Source organism: Cydia amplana, chromosome Z (assembly GCF_948474715.1).
Source record: "Cydia amplana chromosome Z, ilCydAmpl1.1, whole genome shotgun sequence".
NCBI classification, from domain to species: Eukaryota; Metazoa; Arthropoda; class Insecta; order Lepidoptera; family Tortricidae; genus Cydia; species Cydia amplana.
In genome coordinates, this window is record NC_086096.1 from 34,334,855 (window position 1) to 34,356,568 (window position 21,714).

The 21,714-nt window shown below is 38.5% G+C and overlaps 2 protein-coding genes across 2 annotated transcripts; one reads left to right on the forward strand and one right to left on the reverse strand.

The window, feature by feature from the left end:
• Nucleotides 1-3,160: 3,160 nt before the first annotated feature.
• LOC134661217 (ubiquitin carboxyl-terminal hydrolase 39) lies at nt 3,161-12,120 on the forward strand. The gene is made up of 10 exons (XM_063517187.1): nt 3,161-3,317; nt 3,390-3,547; nt 4,150-4,264; nt 4,634-4,809; nt 5,532-5,757; nt 7,408-7,531; nt 8,849-9,008; nt 9,502-9,692; nt 10,575-10,727; nt 11,984-12,120. Exons 1-10 carry the CDS (start codon nt 3,272-3,274, stop codon nt 12,087-12,089), a joined length of 1,455 nt encoding a protein of 484 aa, XP_063373257.1. The 5' UTR covers nt 3,161-3,271; the 3' UTR covers nt 12,090-12,120.
• Nucleotides 12,121-13,581: 1,461 nt separating this feature from the next.
• LOC134661727 (thioredoxin-like protein 1) lies at nt 13,582-18,002 on the reverse strand. The gene is made up of 6 exons (XM_063517906.1): nt 17,841-18,002; nt 17,592-17,748; nt 16,231-16,341; nt 15,421-15,570; nt 14,202-14,335; nt 13,582-13,826 (listed from the first exon to the last, which is right to left on the reverse strand). Exons 1-6 carry the CDS (start codon nt 17,936-17,938, stop codon nt 13,616-13,618), a joined length of 861 nt encoding a protein of 286 aa, XP_063373976.1. The 5' UTR covers nt 17,939-18,002; the 3' UTR covers nt 13,582-13,615.
• Between the last annotated feature and the right edge of the window lie 3,712 nt (nt 18,003-21,714).

Genomic DNA, 21,714 nt, shown 5'->3' on the forward strand with positions numbered 1-21,714 from the left:
ACGACCTCGACATTGACCCAAGACATAGGTAAGTACCTATTGTTACATTTAAAAAATTAAAATAATAAATATGAATACCTACCTACAACTTCATAATTATAACTCTATAGCGAGGTTTGAGACAATTGAGCTTTTTGTACTTCTCAGACACAAAAGAAAAGAAAAAGGAAAACTAAATTATATCCCGCTTTTCTATTCATAATGTATACTAGATTTATATAAAATAGGACTACATAGGTTCTTTCGTAATCTCTCGAACGGCTTGTATGTCGAATAGGTACAAATTATATTTCGTCAACTTTAACTACCCAGTTAAAGCTATATTTTCCATTCATAGATGCCTATTCACTTTCTTATTTTTAGTTCGTACACTTTTGAAATAAATAAATAAAGTAACAAACCTAGTGCAACAACAAATAAATAAAACAAAAGCCAAAATAACCCATTTATTAACAAAATAAAGACTAAACGATGAAAAAATAAACCGCCCGATTCAAATTCAAATAAATGGAAACGGTTACGACGTTCAAGTTACCACGAGAGTTACGCGGTCGCGGGGCCTCTCAAGCAGGCGCGATCGCTCGCTCCGAGGCGCGGTACTCGACTGAGCCGAACCAAGACTCTAACACTGTCCATCCAATCCACTGCTTATGTAACATAGTATCGACTCACCACAACTTTGAGCAACAATTTATACCGAAATTATGAGACCGGCTGATTATATTTCAGATTTGATTAGGGCTTGTCTTTTGGGATGATTTTGCGAATTAAAATTAGGTCTTGGTTGCGTCTGTATCGCCGTAAAGAATAAAACGGTACGTAAAGTTGAAAAAGGAATTTCGTGAATATCTAATTTATCTTTACGCGGGGATTTTATGTGCAAAGCTGAAATTTAAAGGACACATCAACACAAACATTAAGAAATATTATTAGGTAGTTATATTAAAAATAAAATCCTCCAAAACTTAAACTCCCGCGCAAAAATAAACGCATTGTGATGTTATTGCAATGCAATTTCTACATTGAAAGTGTCTAAAAAACGTATTATGTACATACAACTGAGAAAATAGATCTACACAGAGGGGCTACCGCGAAAACCGTTTTTCGCAAATTGCGGGGATCTTTCTCTTTTACTCCAATGAAAGCGTAATTAGAGTGACAGAGAAAAATGCCCGCAATTTCGAACTTCGATTTTCGCGGTTATAGCCCTGGTTATATGGTAGGACATGTATCTCGCCTGACGACAGCCGCTTATCTACCACAATCTATGGAGATTGGAGAGTATGGACGCATTAAATTCCAGGGGTCTCTCATCCTTTAAAAACTTGTGTATTAGGTACTCCGTTTATAAAGAAACTTGGAATACTTTAGTCCCTTAAGAAAAATTCGTTAAGCAGTTCATTCCACAGCCAAAGTGTTCGCGACTTAGGTGGATGACACGCCAATAATAAAATAATTACATACTTATACAATGTATGTAATGTTATAACCAGAACTACTTATGTATATATGTATAACATGGTACAACTGAAATCTCGCTTTTCATGACATCTCTATAGGAGTCTAGGGTCGGCAATGCGCATGTAGCATCTCTGGAGTTGCAGGCGTTCATAGGCTACGGTGGGTGCGTAATACAAGGCGGCCAGTATAAAAAAACTCTATAACAATCACGAAGAACGCAACATTACCTGGAGATTGCAACTCTTAACTATTCACTTGCCTCTGCTGTTATTAAATTCCAAGTTTCTCATCGAGTGAGAAAGAACGCCCGGCGAGGCACTTTACTCTCTCTGAGTAATGTCGAGATTTGCAAAATTGTTCTTGGTCATTCTTCTGTCATTTATATGTTTTTTAGACATTACTTTTGCCTGTGATATTTCCTACTATGTTTCATCAATTTTATTTTATGAAATGGGCCGTAATTCTTGTTTTGTGGTACCTAAACCGCAAAACTAATGGCACAAATTGTCGGTATGAGCTTCGTACTGCGGCCCGCGACTAATTTGGAAGAAAAATAAATGGATAGTTGCTGGGAAACAATAAAAGTGAGCGATAGGTATTATAACCGTAACATGATCACTGCGAGATGGAGTCTACAGAGATTATGCTTAATTACAATTTACATAAGGTGTAAAGTAACGTAGGTAGGTTGTAAAATTTTGTAGGTACTAAAATAAGCACGGCTACCACCAGTTTGACACTGACATAATACTTATGTCTTTGCTAACGTGTGCGTAACATGTGCGTAACTTACTTTTAATGCATCTTGCTCCTAGCTTAGGTACTCGCATCGTCAGTTTGTCACTGCTAAGAATGCTGCTAAGGCAGTCGTGGTAAGGCTACCTACTGGTTTCGAAAGGGAAGCAAGAATTTATGGTAGGTATGTTATTTAGTTTTTGGCCAATAACTAAATTTTTGTAAAAGTCCAGTTCTGATAGTATAGTAGGTATAGAAAAAGAGGAGACTCCTCTTATATGCATATTAGGTACATATAGCGTTTTTTGTATTTTCTTCAACAAACCAAACATTTGTATTAAAAAAACTGCCATCTGATGAAGTGGAACTGCTGATGAGGACCAGAACGGAACTCTTCGACAACGCGTATTAATAGAGAGTATTACTGCAATGTTTTGCCGCCAGAGTGCAGCACTAGTGACTTAAGTATACCATAGAGTAACTTATACTTACATACTGTAGGTACCTTGAACTGTTTGACAAGTTTTCACAGACAATCAAATATGACATTTATAGGTACATGAATCTAGTATTAAACTGGATTGGGCATGAGTGGTGGGGATAACTGACAGAACGGGATAGTCTTATGTAATATGTATCTTTCAGTAGGAGTAGCAGCGAAAGCGCTATTATTGTTGGTCCTTGTCACAGTCTTACTTTTTTTTTTATTCCCCACCATAAATTAGTATGGATGATTGGTCGAATCTATTTGTTGCCCACCATAACAAATAAATTCAACCGCATTCGCATTGCGACGCTATGATTGATCGAATTTATATGTTTTGTCCCTCACGGAGGCACGCGTAGACAACTTCTATAGGATGCTACCTTCTATGGTTTACCATTCTTACCATTCTTCTATCGATTATTGAATCGATTAAACGCGCATTGATTATCTGTGCTAGTTAGCTGTCACTAACGTCAGTTAAGTTTGTCAATGTCAAATGTCATTATAGTTTGTCAGGTCTGCTGCCGAATAACACTGCTATTTTTAATAAATATAATCTATTTGTAATTAAACCGCGTCGTAACAAGAATGTCTGAAGTAACAAAAAAGCGGAAAATTTCCGATGCTGAACCCGGTAAGTTGCCCAATACACATAACCTAAATTTCTATTTGTTTACGACGCTCACTAACTTTACATGAATTCCAGAGGCTTCGGCGCCGCCTGTGAAGATGCCACACATCCAGTGTCCGTACCTGGACACCATAAACCGTCACGTATTGGATTTCGACTTCGAGAAGTTGTGTTCTGTATCGTTGACTCGCATCAACGTGTACGCTTGCCTCATATGCGGGAAATATTTCCAGGTTAGTGAACACTGGTAGCTCTAGAGAATCCTAGTATCTTATAATATGTATCCGGTTAGAGTATAGCAAATTAGGACTTCAGTTTTAGCGACTTGCAATTTTTTTTTGCTATTTTTTTAAATACTCTTTTATCATTGTAAAGAAAACAGGAAATCGAACCTATCTTTTAATATATAATTTTTATCTAAAATCAACCATTATAGAGATAGGTGTAACACAAATGTGTGTCTAGGTTTTGTAAGTTAACACCATATAATAAGGTTTTGGTCACAGTTTTGTGTACTCTTCAGCCTCTTCGCTTTACATTTTACACATAATTTTGAAGGCACCTTAGCCAGGGAAAAAAAGAAACACATTAAATTATGCGGAACTAACTAGGGACTTTATCATTTCATTTAATTTTTCTGTGAAGGAAAGCATTGTAAGGAAACACAAAATCCAATTCATAAATAATTAAGTAGGTACTTTTCTATCAAAGAAATCATTGTGAAGAAATGTAATATGCCTTATTCATTTTGGGCTAGCATGGCAACTATAACATAATCCCTCTTGTACAGTGAGATGTCTGTGTCCACCAGTGCAAATAAGTGACATTCTTGCAGGGAAGAGGCACAAATACTCATGCTTACACCCATTCTGTGGCTGACGGGCACCATGTGTTCCTCAACTTGCACACGCTCAAGTTCTACTGCTTGCCGGACAACTATGAGGTTATTGGTAAGTTTAAAACATGGTACGCTTGTTTTAAGTATGCATGGTGTTGTTGGTGACCCTGCCTGTGAAACTGGAGGGCTAAAATGCCTTAATTGTGTGTTTATCAATATTTGTTTCTGAATTGTGAAGTTTCTCTATGGATTTACTAAATCCCTTTGTTTAAGATTGTCTTGAATCTTGAAGCTGTATAACAATAATTGGTGTTTTAATTTAATGCTATGCAATGCACTTTAAGGTCTCTTTTAAATCATAATTTTAATAAATAACTTATAAGAAGCTATAGAAAAATAATTACAGTGTTTTACAATAAATTTACTGTAGACTATACTATGAAATTTACTTTAAATTATATAATTGTGTAACAATTTGCAGACTCATCGCTGAACGACATCAAGTATGTGCTGAACCCGGTGTTCACCCCGGAGCAGATACAGCAGATGGACTCCAACACCAAGCAGTCGCGCGCCATCGATGGCACCATGTACATGCCGGGGATCGTGGGGCTCAACAACATCAAGGCAAACGACTACTGCAACGTTATCCTACAGGTAATGTATGCCCGATCAGATGACGCAGCAAAGCTGTGCCATGAAAAATTATCTATGAAAAGGGACCTTATTGTCGATGGCGCTTACGCCATTATTAACGATGCTCCGATATAAATACAATGCCGCGCGACGCTGTGTGGCGTAAGCGCCATCGACAATAGGGTCCCTTTTCATAGATAATGCAACAAATGATTAGCTAAGGTTTAAGTCGCACTCTCGGAGGTAACTGAGGCTCTTAAATTAGGACTGGGATTGGATCCGCCTGGACTTAACACCCAATAGCCAAAAACTCTTTTATGGTGTCTTAATTTTGTATTTGCACTCGGAAAGTATCATTTGAAGGTGAAGTGAAGATGAAGACCGTAAAATGTTCAACAGAACTCATTAAAACGCTGTATCCTACCCTTGTTTGGGCTAATTATTAGAAGAGGGAGTTGGAAGGGGCAGACCTAGGCGGACTTACTCCGATCAGATCGGGGAAATCCTGAAGAAAGGCCAGGTCAAGAGCACCCTAAACCGGTGAGCGTGAGTGAGGAATGTTATGAAAGTAACGGAAGCGAAAGAGGTATGTCAGGATCGTAGCAAGTGGAAATCCGTGGTCTCTGCCTACCCCTCCGGGAAATAGGCGTGATTATATGTATGTATATGTATAATTATTGTTATTGTCTTAATAATAAACGAAAGCGAAGAGTACATTCTTTTATACAAATACTTATTTCCAGTGCCTCTCCCAAGTCCGGCCGCTGCGTAACTACTTCCTCCGAGAAGCAAACTACGCGAACGTGAAGCGGCCGCCAGGCGACTCGCTCTTCCTGCTCGTGCAACGGTTCGGCGAACTGATACGCAAGCTGTGGAACCCGCGCGCGTTCAAAGCGCACGTGTCGCCGCACGAGATGCTGCAGGCTGTTGTGCTGTGGTCAAAGAAGCGGTTCCAGTTCATTAAGCAGAGTGAGTACGTTTATTTGTAGCCATTTATTATTATTATTATTATGTTTGTATCTCCTTTTTTGGGATCACGGGTCTATAAATCCCGGTCTTTTGATAGGCTTGCGTGGGGATATAGATCCAACACGTAGAGGCCCTTTGGAGAGCTTTAATGTCATGTAGAACGCCTGCTGGGACCCGTTTACAGGTGCAACAATAGACACCCATTAACCGGTCTCAGCAGGCATTGGGACTATTGTAAAAAAAAATTATTATTATTATTATTTATTCAGGTAATTACAACACAATATCTAAACTTAATTACAAAAGTATCGGTAAACCAGTAAGGTTTGTCTCGATACTCCATCCGCGGTAGATTTTATACAACAATAGAATATCTTTTAACTTAAGAAACTACTTACATTCATAACATGCTCAACTTAATCTATCATTTAAATTACAACAACCGACACCACTGCACTGAGCGCTAAATAAATAACATTTTTCCTTATCCTATTATTCTGTCGACCGGCCGCTCTGGCCGGACCGGACTGCACTCGCCTGGGCACAGGATGCTCCAATTTTGTTTGAGTGTTTAATTATCTTATTACGTACCTATAGTTAATTAATAACCCTACCAATGATTTCAAATTTTGTAGTTTAATATTTGAAATTAATTACTATTATTACTTATATAATAATATAAATACCTGCGAAGTGAATAAGTGCGAAGTTAACTCTGACTCTGCCTGTCGGCCATTATTAAGGCCCGGAGCGTACGACAGGTGCGCGCTTCTTATAACGCAGGCCCTGCCCTGTCCGCTGCAGGGGACCATCGAGTGCGCTGACTTCTGGCCGAAGGGTGTCGTGTTTCGGAGGTTCCGGGGCAAACTGCCGAATCCGACACAGGAGCAGCCGATGCAACGGAGCCACGCCGTTTTATCGACTAAATAACTAGTGTTTAATTTTAAGTTTATAAAATACATATGTATGTTAGTCTGTAAGGTATTTGTAATATGGGCCTTGTTGCCTGAATTAAATTTCTAAATAAATAAATAAATAACGTCTCCAAGTATCTGTGTAAATCCAAAGGCAAAAAAAGGAGGGTATTAACTGATGCTCTGAGTAGTAGTAGTCCTAATTAGGATCGATTTCATTAATTAAATATATTAATATAGGCCAGGCGAAGGAATAAATAATTTAACGCATATTTTTTAAGGTAAGACTTCTTAAGTGAGTAATGTGTAGGCATCAGCTATGTAAACAAGCCTTATACATATTCGATTCCAATTGAAAGATTATACGAAAATAAGCATTAATCGCTCTAGAATGTACATTTTTATTAATTGTAATGTGTTGAATATTATTAAACGTCGTGTTATTAATGCTGAATGAATTATTTTATTTAGCAATTTTATGAAGTGTGTAATTTATAAATTATGCGCCTTGCGAAATGCTGTAGACGTGTTAATATGCCGCGTTGCGACTGATTCGATCTGCTATTGTTGCACCAAATACCCCAATTTGACTAGCTTACCGTATGGCCACTATTTAAAACGGTTTATTTAGCGATATCATATTGCAAATATTGGAAATCACAATCTTATTCACTAATTTAATATCACCAAACCTGCATTTGTTGACATTTAAGAAACCGTTGGTGATATTTTTTAGGTGATCCTGTAGACTTCCTGTCCTGGTTCCTCAACTCCCTGCACATGGCGCTCAACGGCACCAAGAAGGCGGACAGCTCCATCATCTACAAGTCCTTCCTCGGCCACATGAGGATATACACGAGGCAAGTAGACCAAGGACACTCTGTACGTCATCTGTCATCTTTGTCTTTATGTATGTATGTACCTATGTAAAAACTCTTTGTTGTACAAAACACAAATGAATGGCGCAGGATAGGCAGTACAAAGGCGAACTTATACCTTTAAGGGATTTCTTCCAGTTAACCTTTGAGTAGATGAGAATTGATGAAGAACGCTTTAATAATTGTTATATATTTATATATTTTAAATTTATCAGTAGGTAATCTAGTAATCTGTGGACGATGTTGTTGGTCTCACACTTTATTATCCTTTGTACTCTATTTCTATGTGTAAATCCTGTGTGTTACTGTTTTTTGTCCCAAATAAATTGAAAAAAAAAAGAATAAAGCCTTTTGAATGACTATTAATAGTTTCCGACAAATACATACTTATAGGTATCTAAAGAGGCCAAAGACGCTTCAATCGCAGAACTTAAGGCCATTCCTAACGTTATATAAGTCAAGACTCGTGGCTTCAAATCTCGGTTGTGCCAGCTGTGTAAAGCAGAAAAAAACATACTCGAATAAATGCTAAACGATGACCAAAAATTCGATCAAAATCCTAGACAAGAGGTTAAGTTGGCTCTCTATCCCCGATTGGTTAACCCTTAAATGCATGATTTTTTCTTTTTGCCCGAAATTAATATATGTATCACATAATTGTTTGCCGTTTCTAGGAAAAATAGTAAAAAAATGTATATCATCATTTTCACTGCGAAATCAGTGTTAAAAGTTGCATAGGCTATATCATATTTTTGGAAATATATAGCTATTAGTAAAGGGTATAGGAAAAACTGCCATCAGAAAGGTACACTATTTATCATGTTCCTATAATAAAGTTTGTAAATATAAAATAATTACAAACCCCGAAAAATCTGCCCAAAATCACATACTAAAAATCATCAACTTCCAGGTTTTTCCAAGTTTTCCGACATTTCGTCTGTAAACAAATGTAATTTTTATAAATTAAAATACTGTGTAAATTTATGTAATAATTCGGGAAATTTATTAGTTTTACTATTGAAATAATATACAGGAACAAATAGAATTTGTTTAACCCTTAATCTGTGAGCTGTCTAATGCTTTGTAGACATTTGGCAACACTATGCATTTAATACTTTGACTACCGAGAAGTCGCCTGGTGGGCACTCGTGAACTTTGCTCAGATGCCGGACAACCCGCTGGGCGGGTTGTTTTATACACAGCTATAGACGACCGGTTTCTGGGGTAGTGCGCCGTTTTTTGTCTGGTAGTGAATGTGTTAAGGGTTAAAGATAGCCCCAGTAATGGTGCAATTGACAGGAAACTGCCACCGCCCGACGCGGACGACGCAGCCCGGGTCGACCTGACCAGCGACGAGTACAAGGAACTGGTTACGGAGTCTCCGTTCCTGTACCTGACGTGCGACCTGCCGCCCACGCCGCTCTTCACCGACGAGTTTCGAGAGAATATTATTCCGCAGGTCAGTGTTGGAAACTAAATACGAGTCAATAAGTAGAATAGGGTTTATAATGCTGATTTGAGAATGCTGTATAAATTAAGAGTTCTTTTCAGAGATAAATCGTTTTTGCAACAAATGCAAAGACTTAAGAAACACTAAATATTGTAGTAGCGACGCTTTTAGTAGACTCTTAATTATGTGAAACTACCTGAGCGAGAACATTTCCCTTAGTAAACAGAGAATGTTCTGGAGACCCTATGGCCTATGTGAAACCTTTCAAAACGTATGTTGGAGTCGTGTTTATTATGGACTAAAATCCTTTTGAGTCTCACTTCAAAAAGACTAAAGTTAAGTGCAGATCTTCATTAACACATTCATTTCCACCCATCCAAACATTTCGTCATATAAAGCTGTAGTACCACGATCCCGACTATCGGGTCGACCGGCCTGGGAACGAAATCATAAAATATCCGATAGTCGGATTCGTCGATTTTACTAATTTATTTATAACCAGGTGAACCTCTACCAACTCCTCTCCAAATTCAACGGGCAGACGTCCAAAGAATACAAGACGTACAAGGAGAACTTCCTGAAGCGGTTCGAGATCACGCAACTACCGCCGTACCTCATACTGTACATCAAGCGGTTCACCAAGAACACCTTCTTTGTCGAAAAGAACCCCACGGTTGTCAACTTTCCTGTCAAGTGAGTATGCATTCTCTCTCTCTTTAACCCTTTTCTACCCTTCGGGTGTAGTTCTCCTTCATTTTACGCCACGCGTCACGGTTCTGTGCAACCTGGAGCCACTTCAATTATTCCCCGTAGTAGTAGTAGTAGTAAACACTTGATTGCACAAAACAAGTACATAACACAGAGATCATCCAGTAAATGTGTACAAAGGCGAACTTATCCCGTTAAGGGATCTCTTCCAGCTAACCTTTAAGTAACCGAGTCCTTTTGATGTCGTCGTCCCAACGCATATTGGGTCTACTTTGAGGACATTCTTCTCGACGACGAATATGCATTCATTTTGTATTATGCTAGTCTACTATAGTCTGTTTTTTTAACTGTGAAGTAGTTCATAGGAAATAGTATGGAATATTTTGTTTCTTACATAGAGAATGTATGGAGTTGTACTTCATAGTTAAAAAAACAGATTTTATAGTAATAACAGTTTTAAATTTTCTGACTCAAGTCGCGGTTTGAGGGATACCGGCCTGCTAACGGCCAACATTTTATATCCTTCATTACTATGCTTGCCTATAAGGCGCCTGAAAAACAAGTGGTAGTCCGTTTTTATACCAAAAAACTTATTTAAAACCAAATAGAACTTAGAATTATATTTAATACAAACAACTGTCCCGCGACGAGTACCTAATATATAAAATTTTTGTGTGAAAATCTTAATGCGGTTCACAGAATACATCTACTTACCAAGTTTCAACAGTATAGTTCTTATAGTTTCGGAGAAAAGTGGCTGTGACATACGGACGGACAGACAGACAGACATGACGAATCTATAAGGGTTCCGTTTTTTGCCATTTGGCTACGGAACCCTAATAAGTGCAAAATGTGTATTTGCCACAGGAACGTAGACTTCGGTGATATCCTCACGCCGGAGATCAAAGCGAAGCACAACGGCCGGACGACGTACGAGCTGGTCGGCAACATCGTGCACGACGGCGCGCCCGACAAGGGCACATACCGCGCGCACGTGCTGCACAAACCCACGCAGCAGTGGTACGTCACTACAACTAGCCACTATTATCCATCGACGGCCCAAAATCCACTCCAGCTAGGGCAATATAAATATTAGGGGACATCTTACCCAAACCATAGAGAAAAAAACCGGCCAAGAGCGAGTCGGACTCGCGCACGGAGGGTTCCGCACCATCAACAAAAAATAGAGCAAAACAAGCAAAAAAACGGTCACCCATCCAAGTACTGACCCCGCCCGACGTTGCTTAACTTCGGTCAAAAATCACGTTTGTTGTATGGGAGCCCCACTTAAATCTTTCTTTTATTCTGTTTTTAGTATTTGTTGTTATAGCGGCAACAGAAATACATCATCTGTGAAAATTTCAACTGTCTAGCTATCACGGTTCGTGAGATACAGCCTGGTGACAGACGGACGGATGGACGGACGGACGGACAGCGGAGTCTTAGTAATAGGGTCCCGTTTTTACCCTTTGGGTACGGAACCCTAAAAATACATAGATTGCTCACTCCATACATCAGTTTTAGTACCAAAAAGACTATTAGCGTCTTATGCTGTTGAGATAAGACTTTCCGGTCGGTGCTACATCTATTGTCAAGTAGCAGTACTGATAGTTCCGCTACTCGATGCTAGATGTAGACACTGAAATTAATAGTCTAACTGATGTATGGAGTGAGCACTCTTGTCTTATTATATTTCTCTATGCCCAAACTAAGAAAAGCTTGTACTATGGGTGCTAGGCGACGATATACATACTTATATACATAGAAAACACAATGACTCGGGAACAAATATTTATGAGTCATCACACAAATAAATGACCTTACTGGTCTTCGAACCCAGGACCATCGGCTTCACAGGCAAGGTCACTACCCACTAGGCCAGCCGGTCCAAATGAAATGAGAATGTTGCGACACGCATCACTTTGCACCATGATTGTGGCCCTAATTATTAGATGTACGCGGCGGTATTTGTAAAAATTGTGAAGAGATGGGTATCCTTAACCATTTGGACGCCAATGACCGATATATCCGCACCGTAGGTTCAACGCCAGACTGATTAATCGGTCACAGACCACAGAGCAACATAGACCTACGTGCATATGCATAAAGTTCAATTTCAGTTTTGACACTTCGGTGACGTGGCGTCAGCGTGACAGCTTTTGTGTTTGACACGGCGTCGAAAAGGTTAAAGTGATGATGAAACATCAGATCAAGATTATCATAATGTTCTTGGGAAGTATTTACGGCTCACTATTTTAACGTACTCCTCGTTTTAGGTACGAAATGCAAGACCTCCACGTGACGAGCATCCTGCCGCAGATGATCACGCTCACCGAAGCCTACATACAGATCTACGAGCTCAACCAAGACCCCAAACCTTAGGCTAAGCAATAAAACCATCACTAAAATATAATCTTTATTTATTGCATATACAAAGTCTGAAATTCCAGAACCATTTAATAAACTGCGGACCTCGTTATGACCCTTACGCTTACACAATATTGTGAATACCTAATGTTCCATTTAAATAATATGATAATCATGTTACAAAATATATTACATTCAGTTTTTGCTAAATTAGATAGTTTGGGAAATGTGTATAACAATAATTGGAAAACTTGGCTTTGGCAGAGCTACGCAACACGTTAGGGTACTAAACTTTAGACCACACGTTTTCGTTCACGATGGACATGACTTATTTTACTTTCGATTTCCATTTACTACGATTTTTTAATATATATACACCTCATTCAGTTTCGATACCGGAATGTGGTAAGCCATTACATCGTGGCCCAGTGGAATTATAACCTTTCATAGAAGAATAAAAGTAGGATTTATTTTATCTCGTAAAATTTTCAACAGGACTTGAATTTCTTTAAAAAGCATGCATGGTTTGGCGCTCTGAGGATAACTCCGGTCAATTATTTATTTTGCTAAGTACTATAACTTAACACATTCATTGCCACCCAGCCAAACAAGACATCCGCGCCAGGCCACAAAAAAATTCTTCATATAAAAGTATAGTACCACGATCCCGACTATCGGGGCGTCCGGCCTGGGAACGAAATCATAAAATACCCGTATCGTATGTTTTCAACACTGAAGAAACACAATTCATATTTTAAATATGGACCTTAATCATTAAACAGAAAATCAAGGCTGCAAGCCTGCAATCTTCAGCAACTGATATAAATAATGACACTAATTTTTTAAGAAAGTCAACGGCGCTGCAAACAACACTTGCTTTCTTCGTTCATGCGCTACAATGTGATTTTAAAGTTTGTACATACCCTAGTGTTGCGCAGCCGAGGTGTGATACTAACCAGCAGGGTCACTAGATATAAAATTCTATACCCATAAAAAATCCTAATTCTATTCATAAACGCTCGTCAATACTATTTCAATATTCAATGGCAGTAAGGGATCGGTGCGACAATAGTATTGTTACCTCATTGGCAGAGGCATCACTCTGCCAATGAGGTAAAAATACCGTAAGTATGATACTGTACCAATAAGTCAGGAAAGAGCCTTAATTGTTACATTGACATTAATGTTAGAAGCAGTTTTATGAATATAATTTATTTATACACGGTGTTTTGCTTAAACTCTGTTAACTTCGGGGTATGGCCGAGTACATTTAAGGAAACCGAATGGCATAGTTAATTTTCTTCTTGGGTTTAGTAGATGTATAAACTCATACTAAACCCCTAAGGCAAGTGTACACGCTCGTAGGGGCCTTAAATATCAGATACGAATAAATCATTGGTTATCTCCAGAAACGGTTTCTTTGAGAAAGTTACTTAATCAAGCTCAGGAACGCACCCCTGAAATTAACGGACTTAAAAAAAATCACGGTGTATTTAGAAAAGCCAGGTAGTATCACCCTACGCAAGCTCTAGGCCAAGCCATTAATGCCCCTCGCCTTTCTTGCCAGCGACGCGCTTGAACTCGCCCATGTTGGTGGTGGCGACGGGCGTGCCGTAGAACGCCAGGTGGTCGATCTGCGTGACGTCACCGCCCGCCTGGTTGTCCTTGATGAACAGCTGGATGTTCTGGACGCTTTGGAACTTTACGAACTTGAGGGGGACCGGGTTGCCTTCCACGTCGTTTGGAGTGAGCCTGGGAAGTGGAAATGTTAGGTTAATATATTGCGAGTTAGATCAGCACAGTCAATCAAATTAACAAATGTGGCATCAGGAGCTCAGGGTTTCGTTTCTTAGTATAAGGCCTGAGTGGACGCTCGAAGCGGAGCGTTCGGCGGGGCGTCGAGCTCCCAAGTGATTTTAGCAGCGTGCACTAAGGCCGCTACTATACGTTTGCATTTGTTTAACATGCACGCCGCACGCCCCGCCCCGCTGCACGCCCAACTCGAGCGTCCACTCAGGCCTTACACTTAGTCCGTCCAAAAGGTTAAGCAAAAATATTATGTATTGTACGAATTCGCAATCATTTGGGGGGGCACATGTGTAAGCGTAGTTAACTCGAAGTACTCACTCCAAGTCCTGCACGGAGTTGTTCCCGGAGGCCTGGTCGAAGTCCAGCGTGCGCGGCTGGTTGATGAACAGCTTCACGAACTTGGGGCCCTTGTCGGCGGGGCCCTTGATCTTCACCGAGTGCAGCTTCACCAGCTGAAACAAGTTTTAGTTGTTATTTAAACCAGAAAGATACGAATTAGAGACAGATACCCACTAATTTGATGCGTTCCAAACCAGCCGATGTTCGCCGATATACGATACATAAATCTCCAGAATGCTAAGTTTCGGCAACAGAAGAGATAACGTATGGTTTGTATATGACCTTGTTGAACCTTTTGACCAATCTTAATGATCAAAGTTCCTGGCGAGGTAGTCAAGACCAATCACAATGTTCACTTAACTAGGCACCTTCACTCCAACTATAGTAGTTTATGCAACAGTGATATAATAAGGGTTCTTAAAATTCAAGGGTCGAAGTTACAAAACGAGACGTAGTCGAGTTTTGTAAAAAAAGACCCGAGAATTTTAAGAACCAATTATGAGCTGTTGCATACATTACTTTTTCTATGACAGCTGCAGCAAAAAAAAAAAAAAAAAAAAGAGTTATTATTAAAAAAAAGAATTATTATTAAAAAAAAAGAGTTATTATTAAAAAAAAAGAGTTATTATTTAAAAAAAATTGAGTTATTATTAAAAAAAAAAGAGTTATTATTTAAAAAAAATATATTTTTCTACTCCAGCACTTAAATGTGTCAATTAAATGACTGACAGTGATATCTAAAGCAATGTCATTTGAATGCTTTGTCTATAGGCTCATAAGATGACTGCTAGCAGTCATCTTATGAGTATAATACAACTGCTTTATTTTTTTTAAAGATACAAGTTCCGATCATCTTGATTGAAAGAGGTATGTTTTCATTTACAATAATAACTCTTTTTTTTTAAATAATATTTTTTTTTTTTAAATAATAACTCTTTTTTTTTAAATAATAACTCATTTTTTTTTAAATAATAACTCTTTTTTTTTAATAATAACTCTTTTTTTTTAATAATAACTTTTTTTTTTTTTTTTGCTGCAGCTGTCATAGAAAAAGTAATGTATGCAACAGCTCATAATTGGTTCTTAAAATTCTCGGGTCTTTTTTTACAAAACTCGACTACGTCTCGTTTTGTAACTTCGACCCTTGAATTTTAAGAACCCTTATTATATCACTGTTGCATAAACTACTATTAAGTACCTGGTTGAACGCAATGTTGATAATGAGCTGCTCATCGCAGTCGCTGGCGAGGTAGCCACCGCCGCTGGTCAGGGCATGCGCCAGAGGGTGCTCGTCAGCCTCGTTGAGGCACTCGCATTCACTCTTGGTGATGAAAGTTCCGAGGTCCATCTGCAATGTTTTATAAAAACACAATTCCCTGTGCCTTAATGAATATCATCATTTAATTATGAATATGTATTGCTACTTATTTGGTTTTGGATTCTACATGGTGATATTGGTGATACTATGTGTATTGGTGATGTACCTATAGACAAAAATAAAATTAAAACTGTTGTGCATTTGTTTGAGTAACCGCCAGCGAAGTTCCCTAGGGCGGTGTTCCTAAAGGTGGACGTAGACCGCTGTGCATCAGCGCTATGCTTCCTTAACCTTAAAATAATTTATTGGCGTTATTGTTAAATCTAACAAACCATTTATAATTGTTTGTCCCTATCCTATAATTTTGGCATTTGTTTGTTAAAAAGAGACATAATTTAAGAGGTTTGATAACACATGTTGCTACGTTTTGTGAATATAGGGGTTAGTACGAGTAATTAGGTAACTACCCGTTTAATGACCTTACTTGTTTTATAAATGACTATACATATTTTAGTAGAGTAGGGTCACTGCTATAGTTATTGGCAACTCATAACAAGCCAAAAAGAAACAAGGCAAAAGAACTCTTATTGTTAAGAGTGGCAAATTCCTATGGAGACGCAGCAGTCACCCTAATTCTATGTTGAAATGTATTTTTTTCTTAAACTAGTAGAAACTGTTTTAGTAACTTACATGGCCGGCAACGGCATTGTCCTCATCACCAGCATCTTCAGATCCATAGTAGTGTCTCACTTTGCTCTCCAAAGATGCCGGGTCAGCCCCCTGAAGCCGATCAATCTTCGTCTGAAACATAATTAAACAAACACAACCATAACTTTATACTATAGACGCACGTGTCAGAACTCGCCAAGACAAATGAAATTTTGATTTGTCTAAATAAAGATTCATTAAATAAATAGCTATAGGTTATGAGACAGTACACCATCATGAAGATTGCCAAAGATTGTGACTAAAGCCCCGTCTCCATATCGCGCGGCAAACCATCGAACATTGGCTCGCGCGGCAGCCGCGCGCAATGGATACCGGGCGCATCGAGTTGACTCGCGCGGCAGCCCGGTATCCATTGCGCGCGGCTGGTTTGCCGCGCGATATGGAGACGAGACTTAAAAATTTCTTATAGCTAGTAGTTAGTGTTAAGTTTATGTGTGTATTTACTATTTATTTATTTAATTTGGACCCCTCTAAGAGTGTAGGCCTCCTCCAACTCTCCATTTTTGCCTGTCTTCTGCTTCGTTTAGCCAGTCTTTCCCAGCATTTATATCATTTTAGCCATCGTTTATATGGCTTTCCCACTTTCCTTTTGCCAATAGGGCCTCTCCATTTCAGTGCCAATATTGTCCATCTATTGTCTTTATACCGTGCGATATGTCCTGCACATGCTGTTATGCCGTGTAAATGTATTTAATAAATAATAATAAATAGAGGGCCAGCAGACAGTGGGAAGATGCTAAACATATTTTTTTCCAGCTCGGTTGTACTTGTATAGATGTCTCCAAATTGACATAGTTTCAACCTACCTCTGTTTTAATCTTGTCCCCCCTACACATAACTAGAAATGAAGATTCACATGTTTTGCCATGAGACTTATAAATTTTGTATGATAGCTCAAGATGCAAATAGCAATATTTGGAAAAATAAACCAAAAAAATTGTTGTTTACAAATAAAAATGTCTTTCCCTTACAACATTATTCACAACACAAATATTTCACTGTATAACATTCGCAAGGCAGGCAGAATTTGACACTATCCTATATGATTTTCAAATAAAGTAAGGCAATTTAGTCCCAGTTAATTTTTTTTAATTTTAATTGTGAGACCTATCATTTTAATTTCATGATGATCTCCTCCATGTATTCGTTTATATATATACTTATTCGTTTATAATTATAATGTCGCAAAGTAGGACAATCAATTCCAAATAAGACTGAAATCCAATTACCCCAGCTTCTGCTAACACTCAACGTTTTATGGGACGATTTATCAGTGTCAAAAAAAACATTTAAGTAAATAAATTACTTTAAAGCACACTTACTCTGTTTCTGTAAAAAACAAAAGTAGGCATAGCGCTGATGCCTTGCGCGGCCGCAGTCTCCGCACAGCGGTCTACGTCCACCTTTAGGAACACGGCCCTAGGGAACTTCGCTGGCAGTTGCTCAAAGAAAGGCGCGATCCTCTGGCATGGAGGACACCTATAAACATTAAAACTTGTTACTAACACGGCTAACACCGTACCTTAACCACGATGACTCCGTAGTTTTGAAACTTCTAGGTTACAACTCACCAAGTCGCCGTGAAGTCCACGACAACCAGCTTCGTGCCGGCGTTGGCCATTTCGTGTTGGAAATGACCCTCATTCTCTACTACTGTGGCTAAACCCATAATTTGTATAAATATAATAAGCAAACGCCCGACTCGGAACGACAACAATCAGGGAATGATACTTCAAAATGGTTGACAGACGCCATGCTCGGGTTGCCAGTAAATTTATGTCGTGTCATTTTAATGGTGTTGTCAGGTAAATAGCATATTCTATAGACATAGACAATAATTTTGCAAATCAATAATACAATTATAAAATAGTTTGTCAAAGGACTGTCTCATTTCAAACAAACACAGAGATAATCATACTATCTTTGTCTTACGCTAGTACTAGCTTTCAAAAGAAAAGGATGAGTATATATTTTTTGGTTCTTATTTACTGACAAATTGGTTTGACCAACTATATATTATATGAACCATGTTCGACGTCTCTGAGGGGCTACCGCAAAGAGTAGTATAATATATACTTGGTCAACCAGATCTTGACAGTAGAAAAAGGCGGCAAATTTGAAAAATGTAGGCGCGAAGGGATATCATCCCATAGAAAATTTGAATTTCGCGCCTTTTTTTACTGACAAGGTTTGGTTGACCAGCTATATATATTATAGATGGCCAAGCAGATCTTGCCAGTAGAAAAAGGCGGCAAATTTGAAAAATGTAGGCGCGAAAGTATATCTTCCCATAGAAAATTTGAATTTCGCGCCTTTTCCTACTGACAAGATTTGCTTGACCATCTATAGATGGTCAGACCAATTTGTCAGTAAATAGGAACAAAAAAAAACTATACTCATCCTTTTCTTTTGGGTGCTAGTACTAGTGTAAGACAAAGATAGTATGACTCTCCCTGTCTATGCTTGAAATAAGACAGTCCTTTGACACACTTTATATATTGGCCTACCGCAACGCGAAAATGGAAAGTCGAAATTTTGCTATCTGCCTATAAAGGCCCCAGTACACAATGGACCATCGCCGGCCACTCCAAGGGACGCATTTATGCGTTAGAGGGAGCAAGTGATATTGTTATCTCATTCTACCGCATGGCTGCGTCCCTTGGAGTGGCCGGCGATGGCCCATTGTGTACTGGGGCCTTAAGATCCTTGGAAATTGGAGCGATAGAGAGGCAGAAACAGTGACCAAGAGCAACACGTCTCTGCCAACAGTGACACGTTAGGTAATGATACGTGTTTGTATTCCTCGATAGATGGCGCTGTTCCATGTAGCCAAAATCCTGAATCACGCTATTAAGGTTTTTCTTAGGATAATGACCCCGACGTTACAGTTTATGTTTAGTTACCTATTCCCTCGATAGATGGCGCTGTTCCGTGGAGTCTAAATCCTGAATCACGCTATTAAGAATTTTTTTGGGATAATGGTCACCTAACTCATTACAGTTTTGATTAATAATAAACTACCTGAAACCTCACTAGATGCTGATGTCCAAAGAAGTGAAAATTCTGAATCGTGCTATTTAGATTTTTCTTAGGATTTCGATCTTTTTAGATATATTTTGGCAGAAACATAGTTAGAAACTGTACCTAAACCGTGGTTACCGCTAAAAAAATAATACGTCATCACATGGTTATTATTAGTAAATATCTGGGTGACCGAGCTTCGCTCGGAAAACATATAAAAACTCGAAAATGCGCGTTTTCCCAGAGATAAGACCTAGCTAGATCGATTTTTCGCCCCCGAAAACCCCCATATAGCAAATTTCATCGAAGTCGTTAGAGCCGTTTCCGAGATCTTCGAAATATATAAATAAATAAATAAATAAACAAGAATTGCTCGTTTAAAGGTATTAGATAGATAAATCAATAGTACTTGGTAGAGTCTGTGCGGAAAGAGAAGAGACGTGGAACGTATGGTAGCACTAGCAACAGACGGCCTTATCGCTGTAAGCAATTTTTACCAGACAACCTTAGGGTAGCAGGATATAATATAAATAAGAAGACAGTACTATGTACACAGTTAAATAAATATATAAATAAAAATAAAAACATTTATACTTGGTCAACCAGATCTTGACAGTAGAAAAAGGCGGCAAATTTGAAAAATGTAGGCGGGAAGGGATATCGTCCCATAGAAAATTTGAATTTCGCGCCTTTTTTTACTGACAAGACTTGGTTGACCAGCTATATTTCAAGCTACAAGGCTCATAATGTTTACTTAGTGTCTCTTGAAAAGAAACGAGTAACGACTAGAGTTAAATCAAGACAAGTCTTTTTTTAAGCACAAACTACTTAACCGGATAATATGTTTTTAAGATACTACTTACCTACTTATTTACTGCTGTGGCGGGACGATCCAGAGTGGATCTTGGTCTCCGATACCAACGATCGCTATGCTTCACTATCCAAAGAAAAGTCAATCGACAATTCGACAAACGCCGAGTACCGTAAAACGGGGTGAGTAGGTTTCGCGGGGAGTGGTGAGTTATGAATGGGGAGAGAAGGTTTGAGAGATCACCTTTGTATGAAAACCCCTCTCACCCCAAATACGAGGCACTACGGGGTGAGGTGGGTTTTCCTCTTTATCGTCAAAGTTATGAAATGGAACTACCCAAAATAAAATAACAACTAAATAAAATACAAACGTCCGGAACACTTATTATATACACCATTCAGTTTTCATATGTAAAAATAAAATGTTATCGAGGTTTGAAGTTTTGTCCCTACTCACCCCATTTTACGGTAGGTATGTTTGTAGGTTTTTGTTTATACCTAAACATATTGTATATTTATTAGCTACTAGCTAGACTAAGAATGATGATTTGATGACAGTGTCTTGGAAGTGTAATCATCTTGCCTAAACGTGATTACAAACGTTATAAACAATAACAAAAACAGTATATCAAATGATAATCTATATACAATGACCAAATACTTAAATCATCAGGGGTTGTTTAGTTTTTGACTCCCCCCCCCCATATTTGCAGAGGTTTTAGGCAATCCTCAGCCCCCCTTCCCCCACATACCCTCACGTGTATATATTTTTTGTTTTTTTTTCACTTGAACTAATTTTAAGATACGCCCTCCAAAATTTCGTAAAATTCACGCGCTATTTTAAAGTGCGGAGTGAAGATTTATGTTTAACGAAACCGAGAAAAAGTACCTACTCTATACCTAGGGTAGGTATAGTATTGGAGATTCACAAAACGCCAAATAAAAGCGTTTTGCATTATTCCTTTTTATTAAAATGAATTGAATGTGGTTTTAGGTGGGCTAGAGGGGCTTATCGGGGGTGTTCGCCGTTCTGTCACCCCGCAGGAGGTCCCTAAGGCTCCACTCTAAGCGGATACGAATACGTACACTATAGGTCTACACTTATCTCAGGGTTGGTAAAGAACTATAGTTCGTTTTTTTAGCATTAGAAAGAAGGTAAGCGATCTTGACTTGCTTTTTATTAAAAATCACCATTGAAAAATAATCACAGCAAATGTGTTATAATTATAAATCATATACTTACGAAGTTACGATCTTTTACATAATATAAACATATTATAAATTAATCTTATAAAGCGTTTTTTAATATTTTTTTTATAAAAAGTCACGTCAAGATTGTTATAGGTACCTTCTTACTAATGCTAAAAAAACGAATTATAGTGCGGTGATTTACTAGTAGAAGCTAAGTTAGTCTAATTTAAGGCTAGTTTATATATTAACTTTTGGCTTACTTAACATAACACAAATCAGATCCATGCAGCCAAGCTTTCACCAGTGCATGAGTAGCTGCCACCATAATAAAGTCTACTAACTTCTCAACAACCACCCCAGTAAAATGGTAGACCCTCGCGGATTAGGTACAGTGGGCCAAGAAAGTGGTCTACCAGTTTTGAC